Source organism: Chionomys nivalis, chromosome 5 (genome assembly GCF_950005125.1).
Source record: "Chionomys nivalis chromosome 5, mChiNiv1.1, whole genome shotgun sequence".
In the NCBI taxonomy this organism is placed as follows: Eukaryota; Metazoa; Chordata; class Mammalia; order Rodentia; family Cricetidae; genus Chionomys; species Chionomys nivalis.
Window position 1 is genome coordinate 70,951,035 of NC_080090.1, and position 16,500 is coordinate 70,967,534.

Genomic DNA, 16,500 nt, shown 5'->3' on the forward strand with positions numbered 1-16,500 from the left:
CAGTTCCCGGTTATCAGTTGGAATTTTAGTGTCACCGTGTAAGGGAGAATGTGTGCTCCCATGAGAGGGAGACATGGATGATCATTCTTTCACGGAGAGGGAAACACTAGTGCAGTGCTGGCACGGGCTGCTTGTCTTAGTGTGGCACTGAGCATCAGGAAGTGAAACAGAAAATAACCAAGAAAGGTGAGGGTAATAGCAGGGCGGGGGTATGATTTTTTTTCTCGTTTCTCTCTCTCTCTCTCTCTCTCTCTCTCTCTCTCTCTCTCTCTCTCTCTCTCTCTCTCTCTCTCTTCCTTCCTTCCTTTTTTCCTTCCTTCCTTTTTTCCTTCCTTTCTTTGTTTAAAAGAAAACAAAACAAACCAGCTCTGCGATCATTTGGAGCTGCTAGTTGCTGAACAAAGATCACTATCTCTCCCCTCAGTAATAAGATTCTGTCCACCCTACACCATACCAACAGCCTTTATTGTCCTTAATGTACTAGCACCTTTTAAGTTAGGCTTTGGATAAAGTTAAAAAGTGGCATCTGAGTAGAGCAAAGCACAATTTACATATGGAATCTCCCTTCTCTTCCCTCTGATGAGTTTTAGGATAGTTGCTTTAACAGTAGAAATTTCAATGCAGTCAAACCATTATTGGTTTGATCTAAGTTGGTTGTCTTTTTCAGTGGTAATCATCCTAGTTACCAGTGTCAACATAATTGTAGAGAATCAACTGAGTACACTATCTTTTTTTTCCTATTGTTTGGTAAATTTTAATTCACTATGGAAAAGATTAAGGATGAGGACAGATACTCAAAGTAAGGTAATTCTAGACCTGCAGGCAAGGCTTAATCTCAGTGACTGAGTCAGAAGATGGGGCTTAGATTTGACATCTCAATAGAAGCACGGCATCTTTCTCTGCCAGCTGCTGCCTAGCACTGTTCTGAGTCACTGCTTTCTCTTGGAGAATGTTGGTTGTGAAGTCAGTGTCATATCCTTTGGCGGCATCCCCAAGCCATAAGCAGCTGTCTATCATCTGAGTCGGAAATCAGCCCAGACTAAGCTACAGAGATGATTCCGTGGGTAAGAGCACTTGCTGCTCTTCCAGAGGACCCGAGTTTGGTTGCCAGATATCAGGCAGGGGAGCTCACAGCTGCCTGTAACTCCAGTTCTAGGGCCCTCAACTCCCTCTTCTGGCATCTCTGAGCACCCCCACATACATGGCATAGTCTCACAATACAAATAAATATAAATTATTTAAGATACTAAAGCCTAATATAATTTATAGTAATGTTTGCGCGCGCACACACACACACACATACACTTTTTGTTGTTGGTTTGTTATTCAAGACAGGGTTTCTCTGTGTAACTTTTGAGCCTGTCCTGGCACTAGCTCTCTAGACCAGACTGGCCTCAAATGCATAGAGATCTGTCAGCATGTGCCTTCTGGGAGTATTGGGATTAAAGGTGTGTGCCACTATCACCCGGCACAGTACATATTATTTTTATATTGTTGTCACCAGTAGGGATCTTGGGAATAGTGAGAAGCAGTACCTAGTAGAATGCCTAGATTGTGATGTGCATTCAACACATACTTGTGATTTTTACATTTTTCTTCTGCGTTTTATTAAGTAACACTTGATGTGAGTCTACTTGGAACACCTTAAAAGTTAAACTAGGGATAGATTAAAAGTATTGCTCATAAGTTTCATATTACGGGGGAATTTCAGACATTGATATGCTATTACATGTTCAAGGGCGTAAATAATCATAGATCATTGGCAGGTAAGCAAGTTTACATGTAAGAATAATTTTACGGGTGTGATCTTGCTTTCCTTCTTTCTCCTTCCATCCCTCTTTCTGTCCCTCCCTTCCTGCCTGCCTTCCTTTCTTTCTTTTAGCTTAGGGCTAGTTTGAACTCCTTATTTTCCTGTCTCCATCTCTTGTGTGCTAGAAACACATCTATAATAAATACTTTTGAGGTATCTTAGATAGAACAGTTTAATTTTCTACATTGGATGTTCCAAAGCAATTTTCATGCCTAGGTATATTTGTCTTGGTTCGTTCTTCATTTCAGTGGAGATGTCCAGTTGTTAGAGCTCCATTTGAAGAAAAATTTCTTGCATTGGTTCATTTTGTTTTTTCACAAGTACCACTGTCTCGGTTACTGCAGTACAGGAAACTGTGGTCAGGTTGTTTTGGTTTTGTTTGCCTTTAATAGTTTAGTGCCTCTTTAATATTGTATTACTACTCTGGATCTTTTGTCTATACATAAACCAATTTTGAATAAATTATTCTTGTAAAATACCTTTACATGATTTAAGGAATGTGTTGAATATATAAATTCAAGGTGTATTTTTGTCCACATTTCTTTCATTTCTTTTCTTTCTTCTTCTTCTTCTTCTTCTTCTTCTTTTTTTTTTTTTTTTTTTTTTTTGATTTCAGGGAAAAGATCTCACTCTGTAGCCCAAACTGGCCTCTAACTTGCAGCCTCTGTACTTGAAGCGCTGGGGTTGTGCATACATACCAACATACCTAGCACCTCTGTGTTTTAATGACATGATATTTTAAAAATATTTTATATTTTATTTGTTACTTTACGTTATTTTGCAGTGTGTTTCTTATGGAATTGCCATGCTTGCCAGTCATCATCCTGTCTTCTCATTTGTTCTTCTTCTTTCTCTTCCCCTTCCCCACCCCTGACTGATTCTTTTGGCCCCAGATAGCATCTCATCTCTTTCCCTTTCAAGTCACATGTATCCCAATACCCTTGCTTTTCCTTCCTTTCCTTAATACCCCCTTTTCCTGTCTTGTGATCTTTTGCCTAAATTTGTGACTTAAACACACAGGGAGATAAAAGCAAGTATCTCTCTACACATAAAATTTTAAGCCTAAATTATGCATAAGAGAAAAAATTTTTTCTGTTAAGTTTGGCTTATTTGATGTGACAGAATGGCCTCTAGTTCTGACCATCATCTGAGAAGTGCCATGGCCTGTAACACTTTTTTTTAGACGTAAGACTAAATTTGCTAATTGTTGGGTTCTCCATTGCTGGGTTCTCCAGCAGATAGGGCTGAGGCAGAGCCTGTCCCACCAGTCCCTCCCTAGGGTTAGGGGGTGGTGATGAGTGTCAAATGGCCCAGATGCCTCTGCCCCAGGGAACACACTGAGCTGGGTGTCTGTTGAAGCAAGATCTTACTTTATTGCATCAGGAACTTATATAGTGCTGAGGTAGTGGGTGGGAGTCTTGGAATGGGGTGAGGTGGAGTAAGGAATAAGGGCCAATAATATCATGCCACGTCAGCGGTGGCTTGGCAGAGGAGCCACTCCTCTCCTAACTCAAGTTAGGCTCAGGAGGTTACACTGAGCCTCACCAAACTCAAGTTAGGCTCAGTAAGTTACACTGGGCCTCACGAGGCCCAACAGCTAATATTTTGTTGAGTAGTTTCACATCTACAGTTATGAGGAACATTTGTCTATAATTTTCTTTTGTTGTAATATTTTTGTCTGGTTTTGAAATTAAAGTAATGCTGGCAGCCAGCAATGAATTTAAGAAGTATTCCATCTGTTTCAATCCTCTGTTAAAGATTGATCATAACTGTTGAAATTTTTCCTTAAACAGTTGGTAGAATTCACAAGTGAACCCATGTGAGTTAGCAGCTTTAATCTCTTAGGAAAAGTTACCAGTTCTTGATTCAAATTGTTTAGCAAATGTGGGTTTATTGAGAAAGTTTATTATTTTTGGAACTTTTGATGGATTGTTCAATGAATTGTTTCAGTTTATCTATTATAATTTTGGATTCCAGTTTATTATAATTTTGGATCAGAGAGGTTTTCATAATATTTTCCTTATCATTTTATTGTCAATAAAAAAATCACAGTATTTTCGCTTTTTGATTTCTGAAATTAAATAACCTGTTTCCTCATTTCTGAAATGCCCTGGTTAAGGATTATTGATTTTATATTATTATATTTCATTTATTTACTTTTTTGAGACAAGGTCTTACTATGTATTCTTAACTGTCTTGAAACTCACTATAGCGACCAGGTTTGCCTTGAACTCACAAGATTGCCTGCCCCAGATCCTGAATGTTGAAATTAAAATTAAATTTTTTTTACTATTTTCTGCTTATTTTGTATTTTAAGTTGTGTGTGTGTTTGTGTATTTCTTAATATGGATGCTAGTTTATTCATTTGGGACTTTTTCTCTTCCTTTGAGTCAAAGAATTGGGAAATATAAATTTCTCTCCAAGCACTGTTTTCATTGTATCCCACAAGTTTTCCTAAGATGTATTCTCATTTTCCTATTAATTGCAGATATTTGTGACTTTTTCTTATTATTTCTTTAATTCACCTATTGTGTGCTCACAAAGGTGGTTTTCACTGTGTATTTGGGGGACGATGAGTCTTTCTGTTCTTAATTTTTAGTTTATTTAGTCCTATGTGTTATGAAAACATTGTTTTGTTTCTGTATTTTAAATAAGTTAAGGTTCGTTTATTGTGCACTGCATGGTTTGCTTTGATGAATGTGCCACGTGAGGTTGAGTAGAATGTATGTCCTGATGGTTGATGACGTCATCTGTAGATGTTTATTATATGTGGTTAATTGAGATCGGAGGTAATTATGTGTTTACCACTTTTGTTCTTGCTGCATCTATTACTTGTGGAGGACTGTTAAAATGTCCAGCTGCAATAAAAGATCTTTTTCTTTTTGCTGTTATATAATACATTTTACCTGATGTCTTTATATTATATTATTTGACACATACATATTAAGGATTATTATATCATCTTGAAGAATTTACTCCTTCATCTCAAGTAATACTTCCTTTTATTTCTGATTATTTTATTGCCTTATTGTTTGGTATATCTGAAATTAATATAGCAACCAGTTTTCTTTTGTATAATATCTGCCTAGTGTATCTTTCACCAATTCTTTATATTTGTAGTGCACTTATTCTTAGAGCTAAAGCCACCCAATTTTAACATTACAATAGAGAAAGAAATGACAATCATTTTAACAAATGTTGCTGGGAAAACGGAATATGCACATGAGAAAAATGAACGCTAAATCTATTATTTGTTACCATGCATAAAGAAATAATTAAAAGTGGATCAAAGACCCTAATATAAGACCTGGAACTTTAACTTAGTTAACAGTGCTAGTTAAGATACTTCACAATGTAAACAAGAGCAGTGAGTTTCTCTAAAGAACTCCAGTAACACAAGAAAAATTCTAAGAATTGGCCTAGTACATAAAATGCTTGCTGTGCAAGCATGCAGAACTGACTTTAGATCTCACCGTTCATATTAGTTAGGCACAGCAGTGGCACACATCCATAACTCTGGTACAGGGGTGGGGCTGAGTGGTGGAGACTCACCACAGTGAGTGAGATTTGAGTGGTGGAGATCCTGAGTGCTCACTAGCCAGCCTTTGTAGCCAAAATAAATAACTCCAGGTTCACAGAAACCTTGTCTTAAAAATTAAGGTGAAGAAGAGTAGGGGAAGGCGCCATATACTGGCCTTTGTCTCCCACATGTGTGTGTAGGAGTAAATGCGCTCACATACAGATATGAACACATACATATACTGCTTGCCCACATGCACACACATACACACACATACATGAAGAAGAAGTAGAATAAATCCTAGAAAATGTGTTCAATGTTTTTAGCTATGCATGCATGTGAACAAAGAGGAACCCGATTCACAGCGGGAGAGAATGTAAGCAGGTGTAGCTGATGTGCAAGTCAGTGTGGAGACGTCAGAATATTGAAATGGGCACTGGCACATGCCCAGCTCTATCATGCCTGGATGTATGTCTGAAAGACTATACACCCTACTATACACAGAGAAGCTGCACATTCACGTTTATTGCTATTCTCTTCATAATAACTGAGAAACGGAGGCAACCAAGATCTCTACCAACAAATGAATAAGTAAATGAAATGTGTTGCTTCTACATAAAAAGATTTATTCAGTCATAAAAATGAGATAATGACTTTTGCTGGAAAACTGGTGAAACTGAAAATAACTATGTTATATGAAATAACCCAGAATGAGAAAGACAAGTACCATGTCTCTCATATATGAAATCGATGCTTAAATTTTTGTGTATGTGTTTGCATGTGTGTGTATGTGTGTGTTTGTGTGTGTTGAAAGTAGAAGGCAAATAGTTGGAGGGGACAAAGGACTCATGAGGGAGGTGGAAAAGAGAGGATAGTGTTATGTATATGCCACGAGAATGGATGGGATGGTGTTGGTTCAGAAAGGAAGGGAGCCAGGCTGAGGCCCTTGGAGCAGAGGGAGGGCTGTGGGAGAAGAGAATGATTTAACAGAATATAATGACATGTGTGTATAAGAATGACATGATGAAACGCATTACTTCGTGGGTTTATTTAAATTAATTGTTTTGACGCCTAGCACTGCCTAAAATGAGCTGGTGGATGTTCCCAGGACTGTAGTCATAGCTACTCCAGACATAGAATCTGGAAGGACCAGGACTCATGTTCATGATCAGCCTGAGATGACTAGAGACCCAGCTGGGCTACGTGAGACCCTGTTAATCCATATGAATCTGTTATATTTCATAGTTTTAAATTATCACTACCTCATAGTACTGACATCTCAGCTTTTTAAAAATTAGTTTAAAAAAAGATTTGTTTTATGTATTTGAGTGACTTGCCTGAGTATATGTCTGTACACCGCATGCATATATGTTGCCTGCAGAGGTGAAGACACCAGATTCCCACCCTTACCTGCCCCGGACATGGAGTTGCAGACTGTAAACTACCATGTGGGCGTTAGTAATTGCAACAGGCACTCTTGACTGCAAGGCATCCCATTGGCCCTCAACTTCTTTTTAAAACAACACTAGACTTTTTATCTTGCCAGGCAGGTGTATTACAATTAACTGAAGTGGACTCCTGTAAGCTTGAAACAAGCAAAGAAAAAAAAAACTATCTGTGAGCTTTCACTATTTTGCTGTATTTTTTAGTTGCTCTTAAAACTATGTAAATTCCTACTTCCCTGTTTGCTTTAGTGGGTCAGGTTCTTTGCTATCTGGTTTCCCTTTAGGCGAGGTGTTTAATAACCCTCCTCCCTAATAATTTTATTATGTGTATGTAGACTTTCACGATATCAGAAACGGAACATTGTTGAACATACTTCAAAAGAAACACATTTGAGTCAATAAAAGTAGGTCATCTATAACTGCTTTGGGTGCAAAGTATTTTGACAACTGCCTCAGGAATGTCATGGAGAAGAAGGCATTCGGTTGCTTCGGAGCAGCTGCAAGGGAGGCAAACAAGTTAGAGTGATGTAAGCTACTTGCTCTGGGTTCACCTCTCTAAGCCACACTTCCTAGTCAGACTACAAAGCCCAACTGTGTTCCAGATGCCTACAGTCCTGATTTACATTTCCCCTGCCAAGCAGCGGAGACTTTCTCATTCTCACCCTCAAGCTGTAGTGACAGCATAAGACAAAGGCTAACCTCCTCAATGATTCTGCGGTGGGGGAGAAGAGAGAGTTGAGAGAGGAAACCACCCTGGTGTCCCAAGATGTTTCTGGTATGTGTGTACTGATTTTCAAGGGACAAATTTTTATCTGTCTGAGTGAAGCAATGAGCTACCACAGGGAATGCTTATTTTACATTTCTTATCATTTGATTTCTAGGTGGAGCACCAGTATTCCCATAAATTCACGGTAGTGGTTCTAAGTGCCACCAAAGTAACCAAGGGGACCTTAGGTGACATGCGTGAGTACTTGGTTTAATGTGCGGAGGAGATGGGGATCCTGGCTCAGGGTGGGGGAATTTCTGTTCAGTGTGGCTTGATAGCTTTTCCCCTCTTTGACCATGCTTGTCAGTGAATGATAACAGTTCAAACTATTCTGATGTTGTTGGGCATCTCTCAAAGTAGCCATCTACTTTGGCTTTAGCCAAGAGCAACTGCAGTCAGACAAAATGACAATCTCGTGACATAACTCTGTGGAATTCAAAGTTCTATTTCATCCTATTTGGGAAGAGTGCTGCGTCAGGACTTCAAACAGACTGCCTCTGTGAAGTATTGTGCTTATAGGATTAAAAAGTGCAGTGCGTGGAATTCTTCTGCCTCTGAGTGTGTTTATTATGTATGGGATAGCTATAGAAACTGGTGCAGGACAGCAGACTGAGGATCATGTGGCATTAACTTGTTGGCTGTCTCCTGCTCCGTGCTCAACAGCACTTTGCCTTATTCTGAGAAGTCCAAAGCTCGCGGGTGTGGCATGCAAAGAAACACGTATAAATAAGATAGTAGTGAATTTGTAAGTGTTTGGGTATTGCCATAGTTTGGGAACAGGCAGTTGAGCCATCAGAAGTGTTGGAGAAAAAGCAAAAGTATAATTTAAAACGGTGGGATACATGGGCAGTGTCCTGCTGCTTGCTCGAGAAACATCTCTTGTTCTGTTTTTCTCTGCTCTCACACCACTCTCCACGGAGGACTTCTGACACTAGGTGTGTGTGGATTTTTGCCATCAGCAAGTGAGCAATTGGTTCTGAAGTAGAAATCATCAGTGTGTCCTCCAACTCCATTCAGCGGGACACGGTCTACCTGAAGCTGATTTTGGATTACACAGGTTGAGGACTGAGTTTCTAAGACGTCTTTCTTCTCCTCACTTACAAGCAAATTACAAGCCCCAGCTTTTTAACCTGGGCTTCTTAACAACTCATTAAAGACTAGTGCTCCCCTTCCTCCCTCTCAGCATTCAATTAATTTGCCCTGATATTGGCCCATAAAGCTCAAGGAAATACTTACCTTTGTCACTTTATTATGGAGACATCTGTAAGGCACTTAAATTAAGAGATACAGCCAGGGGTGGTGGTGCATGCCTTTAATCCCAGCACTCAGGAAGAAGAGGCAGGAGAATCTCTGTGAGTTCAAAGCCAGCCTGGTCTACATTGTGAACTCCAGAACAGCCAGGGATATGGAGAGAGAGAGAGACAGAGAGAGAGCGAGACAGAGAGACAGAGAGAGAGAGCGAGACAGAGAGACAGAGAGAGACAGAGAGACAGAGACATACAGAGAGAGAGACAGAGAGAGACAGAGAGACAGAGAGAGACAGAGACATACAGAGACGCAGAGAGATGAAGATGTAGAAAGAGGGAGTCATAGAGATCCAGGCACAAGGACGAGGGGAAAGGGTGCAGAGTTTCCCTGGCTTCTCGAGGTATCGTCCTCTGGGAGCATGTCTAGTTCAGCAGCCTGGTGGCTTGTCCAGTCCTTTGCTTTGGCATTCTGTAGAGACTCCATAATGTCTCCTGCTGATAGAACAGAACCCAGAAAGTCTTGCCTCCTTAAGAGTTCTTGATGTACCCGTACATGATTTTCCCTCCAGGGTGTGAGACAAGTCTCTTCTGCAATCAGTTGGGTCTTATGACCTATGGTTGTACTAGACTGGCTGGCTAAAGAATTTCTTGATAGCCAAAGGGAAGAGTAAAGTTTCTGTGATCTGCCTTGAGGTTGGGAAATTCTAGTTTCTATGGCTTGTCTTGGAGAAGGGATCATGATCCCGGAGCCATGGAGAAGAACAGTCTGTGCTTGATAATAGCATGCCTGCAGGGTGACACTGCTTAGCAATGAGAGGGGGGAAGAATCTCGGGCAGAAGGAATCTTGGGTGGGGTCCGGCTAGAATAGGCCAACATTGCTGGTGAATAGGAAACAAAGGTATGGACTAGGTGGGCATTCAAGCTCTAGGAAGACAGTTCCTAGGAGGGGGATTCTTGTTTACATAGCAGGGATGACACTGAAGTGGCCAAACACAGAGCTGAATTTTCAATCAAAATGTTCTGACAACAGTAGATTAGATGTTTAAAAATAATTGAATAGTTTGAAAAAGAATGAGGAAATGGTTTTGTTTTTGTTTTTAAATAATAGGAATGACTTGAGCTTGCTTGACATATTGATGGTAAAGCCAAGAGGGGAATGTTAAATACCCAAGCCGCTAGTGACTGCAGGAGAACCAGGAGGTTGGTGGATATTTGAATTAAGGAGGATGAGCCTAGCATCTAATGGCATCAGGAGAGCTGAGCATAACAATGGCAATTTCTTTAAACCTAGTCGGAATCACCTGTTTAGATGGTTGAATGATACACTTTGTCTGCCCTGCCTGATGCCCCCTGTCAGTGTTGTCCTTTGATCCTTGTTTTGCATTTTTTGCAATTCTTTGCCCTTTTGTCCTTTTAAATCACAATTTTCAGTGAACTGAAAAGAACATATAGTGGGTACATTGCAATGCCATCACTTGCTATTTCTGATATCAGCAATCACGCCCTGGAGAGAATGGCAGCTACCTTGCTCTTGGCTGACTAAGGACCCCTTAGTCAAAAAAGACTGAGAGTGGAACAGGTCAGCTGTTAGATGAAAAGGCCTTTCTTTCTTCTCATAAACACTGTGCCAATAGCTTGTCGGCCATGCAAACAATCGACCTGATTTGACTCTTACAGACATAGCTATTCTCTCTTAGTCAAAGCAGCAGCAGTCTTCTGCATCGGTGCTGATTCTATTGTGTAGACTATGGGTGTGGCTATGCTTAGGTTGCTGCTCAGACTCACTGTGTATATATGTATATCGGAGTATAGCTGTGTGGACTCTGATAGTCTAGACTAATAGTACCAACTCTGCCAGTGTAGACACCGATAGTCTCACCTGGTGTGGACTGGATTCTTTTGGAACCTGCGATGATTACTTACTGTGTTACTCCAGGATATAGTCTCGTGTGATTAAAGCTGTGTTGATTTCTGTGCCCACAGTGGACACAAGTTAGGACACTGGACTTCAGATAAGCTTCTTTTAAAGTAAAGGGTCCATGGGAGGAATGGTCACTGGATATCCGTGGATATAAAGGCCAGAGTTAGGGCTCAGTGATCAAGTGTTTATTCAGTGTTCCTAAGACCTGGAAGACCCAGAGAGCAGAAATCTCTTTATTCCATTTGATTTATTTTATATATGTGAGTGTTTTGCCTATGAGTATGTATGTGTCTGTGGAAGTCAGAAGAGGGCTCTGGGTCCCTAAAACTGGAATTACAGATGGTTGTGAGTCACCATGTGGGTGCTGTGAACCCAATTTGCAAGAACAGCAAGCACTTCTAATTGCTGAGGCACTCTCCAGCCCCACCCTACTCCCATTTTATGCTGCCTGCATTTAACAGGTAAATTTCCATAAAGCTCTGCATGTTGGTGAGGAAGAATGATGGCTAGCACTTTTGCTGTATGATTTTTTTGATGGGTGGGGCATTGTTGCCAGCCTCTCGTATCAGTTAATGAGGCTACAGAAGTAGGAATACACAGGGAGAGGAAACAGGGGGACCTTAAAAATAAAACAACTTCACGGCAAGTTTGCTTACAAAGGGAAGGGAATAGACAGGGCCGAGGCTAAAGTGAGGAAAGGTGTAGGAACCTCTCTCAGGTGATGAACTTGAACTATCCAGATCCCCAAGTAAGTCAAATTTCACTTGTTTGGTTGCAATGACTCCTGGGAGATAAACAAATCTAAGAAATGATGAAAGTATTTGAAAACCATAAAACTATTACAAATATCGAAGACCGAGAAAGTCAGGATAGCAGAGCCCTATACCCTCTTATGTTCTCTACAGTCTATATTTAAAACAAATTGCCATTAAATTCTCCATATGAGTTAGAGAATGCTACTGTGTTGCTTTTGTGTGGTGTTCTTTCTCAAGTCGATCACATATCAGATGTTTCTGTATCCTAATATGCTTTGTTTTAAATAATACTATGTTCATACTTATCTTTATTTTTTATCTACTGATGAATCATCCCTTTCTCTCTCTCTCTCTCTCTCTCTCTCTCTCTCTCTCTTCCTTCCTTTCTTTCGTTCAAGACAGGATTCCTCTGTGTAGGCTTTGCTGCCCTCAGACTCACTCTGTAAACTGGTCTGGCCTCATCCTCACAGAAATTCACTTACCTTTGCCTCCCGAATGCTGAGATTAATGGCATGTGCCACACTGCTGGCGAATCATCCCATTCTTAATAGCCACAGTTAGAAATAACCCTCTGCAATGTTTAACTGTCATAATGAAACCAGAGGCATCCCATCAGCTACCTTGTTAGGGATAATAACCAGGTTGACCTGGAACTCAGCAGGCAACCAGGCTGGCCTTGAATGTGTTGTCCTCTGGTAGCACCTTGGTGCTGAGATTGCAGGTGTATGTCACCACATCCTGTTCCAAACTGGCCTCCTCCTTTGGGATTTTTTGCCTCTGGATCAGCCGAGAACAAGATAGTTGGGCATGGCTGCTGCTGTCAGAAGACCTAAATGCTGATACTTCTGTGTATCGTCTTTACCTCATGTCCCAGTGCCAGCCACGTTCTGTTTTATTATGGTCAAGGTTGACAGAAGAACTGTTTGAAGTTCAAATGTGCACCTGGCTAAAGATCATTGCCACATTCTGATTTCTAACATGAGCAGTTTGTCTTAAATTGATATGCTCTTACTTTTGAGGTCACACTAAGTCATTTTTAGATGTGCCATGTAACGGGCAGCGTTCATGCATATGTTAGGACTTAAGTGTTGGTGGGTGGCTTGCTCAGTTCAGCTTTGTTCCTGTGCTTTGCTAGCAGAAGGTGTGCATGTGAGTGATGGCCTCAGTGACGGCAGGCTTTCAGCCAGTAAGTCTTCTCTCTGTCTACACAACCCTGAAGATGAACTGTAGAAGTTAGCTCGATTCGCAAAATAACCAGGCTAGCTAAAAGATAAAACAATTATACTTTTTATTTATTATAAGGGAAAAACTAACAAAACAGGAACAGGAAGTCCAAGCTCAACTGTGCCCCAAGGGAACCACATAGGGAGAGCTTGCCTGGGGTGTGCACCCATTTTTCTCCAGGTCCCAGAAAACACACCCTAACTTGATGTCACCTCTTAAAGATAATTGGTTAGCAAAGCTTTCTCATCACCTCCCCCTTTTGTCTAAACAAGAGCAATCCAAACCCAATACAAAACTATATATAATAGGAACAGATATCAAGTATAAAATTACAACCAACATAAACAATATTAAGCAAGGAACACATGACAAATGTTTTAATAAACATACTATTTCAAAGAGTCTAAGTCTTGCATCAGAAATAATCTTGGGTAAATCATAAGAGGAAGGTAACTACCACTATCTAATCTTCAACTCCATCAAAGGCCTGAGATAATATTACTTGAATATGCAGGAAGTGCAGTCAAGCAGCTTCCAAAGTGAGCAATATATGACAGAGAAAATTAGCTCATTCCAAATTTTTATTAATAATTTTACTTAATGAGATTCACCAATTCATCTTCACTACTTTTCAAAAGTAGGCAATATTTATAGTGATATCTAGTAAAGTCTTCCTTGAGGATTTCATGGTTTGACAAGAATGTAATCTGACAAAAAATTAGAACTGTCATTTGATTAAGCAATTCTTTTAATGAATAAACATTCAGGGGGAGGGAACTGGTGTATTGAAGACACATCAGCATTTTCATGTCTCCTGAATCACTACATAGACCACTAAGGTAAGAAAACATACAAAATGTCCATGGGAATAAACACAAAGAAAGTTTAGTGTGTGACTATAGACAGGGATCATCAGTTAACAATATTTGTTAATTAATGGTGTGCATTAGAGGTTGACTCCAAATACCCCTATAACTTGCAGGTGTCCTCCAAACTACTGTAACCCTAGTCCTTAGAGGGATGGAAACAGGAGAATATCAGGGTTTTGCTAGTTTGGGGCTTATCAGATAAAAGGCAAACCCCAAATTCAAGTACAGACTCCACTTCAAAAGAGTAACTGGAAAGTAATATCTGGGGCACCCAAAATATTCCATTGGTTTCCATACATGTACACAGGCTTGAGCACCTCCCTCCACACATGTCCAAGTACATTCACTTATATACAGATAAATAACTCCTTAAAAAGGACAGCCAGCCACATAAGACAATCTCTTGGTATGTAGGCAGTTTAAATTTAATGCAATTTCAACAGTTAATATTGTTATATAAAGAAGGATGCTTAAAAGAAAGAGCTCAGAATTGAGAATAACTGATGGTTATTTATTTAGGGGTAGACACACAAGTCAGAGTTCTCTGATGGGATGGAGAAGAGAAAATGAATCCTGCAGCCGAAAAAGAGGCCAGTTGCATGCTTTACGTTGGCATAAGTAGTATAAGAGGCCATGCCCCAGTGGGCGGTTAACTTAAAGGCTATTATTGGCTTTATGATTTCCTATAGTTCCTCCCTCTTTTGTCTCAACAAGAGAGTTCTAAGCCTAATGCAAAATTATATACAATAAGAATAAATATATTCAATAATTATCCTATCCTAATGAGTTTAATTTTGTATAATAAATAACTTGGACAAGCTATGAGAGGAAAGTAACTACAACTATCTTGTCTTCAACCCCATCAAAGATCTGAGTAGGGAAATAATATTACTTGAGTAAACAGGAAGTGCAATTAAGCAACTTTCAAAATGTGCAACAAATGACAGATACAACTGGATACCTGGGCAATCTCTCAAAGTTTCATTTGGAACATTGAATCAACCAATTTTTGCTGAGTTCTAGAGTAACTGACAGACCATTTCCAGGTACAGGAAACTTTTCAAAACTGTCTTACTCTATTTTGGCAAGATTTGAAAGTCCTGCTTATTCATTTCCAGATACCATGTACCTTATCAGTGTTTGAGGCATGGGCATTTTCTTTCCCAAAGGCCAGTTTTGCCAATAAGAAAACAAGCTCCAAGTGGAGAGTCTTTGATGTTCAACATTCTTTCGGGAATAGATCAGTGCTGCCAGGAGCAATTGTATCTCACTTCAACAGATCCCTAAGTTATTTGAATGCCATATTCTACAGCTTTTTGAAGTGGTTGAAGATTACCTATCTATGCAGAATACAGTATCTATGTATCTAAAGAACCTGATTAGTCTAGCTATAAGTATGACAAACATGGACAACTATTGACTTATAATACTTAACACCTATATAACTTAAAGACTAAGACTTTATATTAGAATATTAAACAATCTTTAAACACCTGTGCAACAAATGAGGACAATGACCTCAACATGTAAAGAATGTATAAGTATCTTGATCAGAGGTAGAAATGTACATTATAATATGATAAATATATCCTAAAATTGTATTAATATACAAAAAAAGTTTTAAGCAGAGGTAAAAGCATACATGCATGCATACAATATGACAAAATAACTTTGCCTAGAAATACAAATTTGGTGGATGAAAATAGGAAAATATTCAATATACTTTGAGTTTGTATCAATATACAAGAATCTATACCAATATAAATTACCTATAAATAATAGCTCACAAGTATTCACTCTATTACTCACTATTATTATTAGTGTGAGTAAGCTCACATTAATCCATTTTCCCATCCATTTCTCTCTCTTTTTTCAAAGAGATTCTTGAGCCTACAAAATTTCCCCCAACCCTATACCAATTATAGTCAAACCTTAAATGATGTCTCTAACCCTGAGGACAAACTTTGTTGGGAGAGGGGATGCCATCTTCTAGAATTACTTCCAGCTGTCATGAGGGTGATGTTCTTTCTATGGGATCCTGTAAAAGTAAAATGATGGTTAAGTTCCAAGATCACTGTCTGGTATAATTGCAAATAACCTCTGAGTGTTTAGTAGGGTTTTTCTGAGGTCCCTATTTGAGGTCCCTATTTGGAGTTCTGGCCAGAGCAACATTTCAGGTAAGCAAGTTAGAACCATCTTGAGCATCTGATATACATATATATATATATATATATATATATATATATATATATATATATATAATCCACTAATGATCATTGAGGAAAAAAAACATGATTTATGAGATCAGGTAACTGATACACACACACACACACACACACACATACACACACATGATAGAGTAGAGACAAAAATAGGTATAGTAAAATTTTTTTCTAAATTCTTTTTTCTTTCTGTTCCATATCATGACATGAGACAGAAACTCTGAATTTTTATCTTAACAACATGCTTGGATTTAGAGAGGGACAGAGCCAGTGTTCATCTCCAAAGCCCCCCCCATATATATCTATTTATATATATGTATATAAATGTATGTTTATCAGTTACCTGACCTCATAAATCATGTTTTTTCCTCAATGATCATTAGTGGATAGTTATTTTTCCATCTGTTAGCATTCAAACCTCCAGGGTCTCCTGAGTTTTTGAAGATGAGTATTTTCCTGCAAAGACAAGAACAGAACTCTGCCCCAACCCTATATGCTTTCCTTACCACCTGTATGGTTGTCACCATTGTGGGTGAGCTGTTATTTCTCTTTTATAAGAGGTTTCTACTTTTCAAACTGAATCTTTATCAATTTTGATGGTATCCATAGTTTTTCTTCTCCTGTGGAAACAAGAGCAAAACCCCTTCCCCAACATAGCACATCTCCTGGCTTCCATTGTAGATCAGCATGTCTTTGAAATAAACTAGCTGATTTAATTCA

At 39.2% G+C, this 16,500-nt stretch overlaps 1 protein-coding gene across 1 annotated transcript in view; it reads left to right on the forward strand.

Annotated features, from left to right (window-relative positions):
* The window catches only part of Pla2g4a (phospholipase A2 group IVA), a 144,014-nt gene that overhangs the window by 37,702 nt on the left and 89,812 nt on the right, over positions 1 to 16,500 (forward strand). Inside the window, exon 3 of the mRNA XM_057769913.1 lies at positions 7,657 to 7,738. Within this exon, the coding sequence (XP_057625896.1) occupies positions 7,657 to 7,738 (82 nt within the window). The remainder of the gene's footprint in view (positions 1 to 7,656; positions 7,739 to 16,500) is intronic.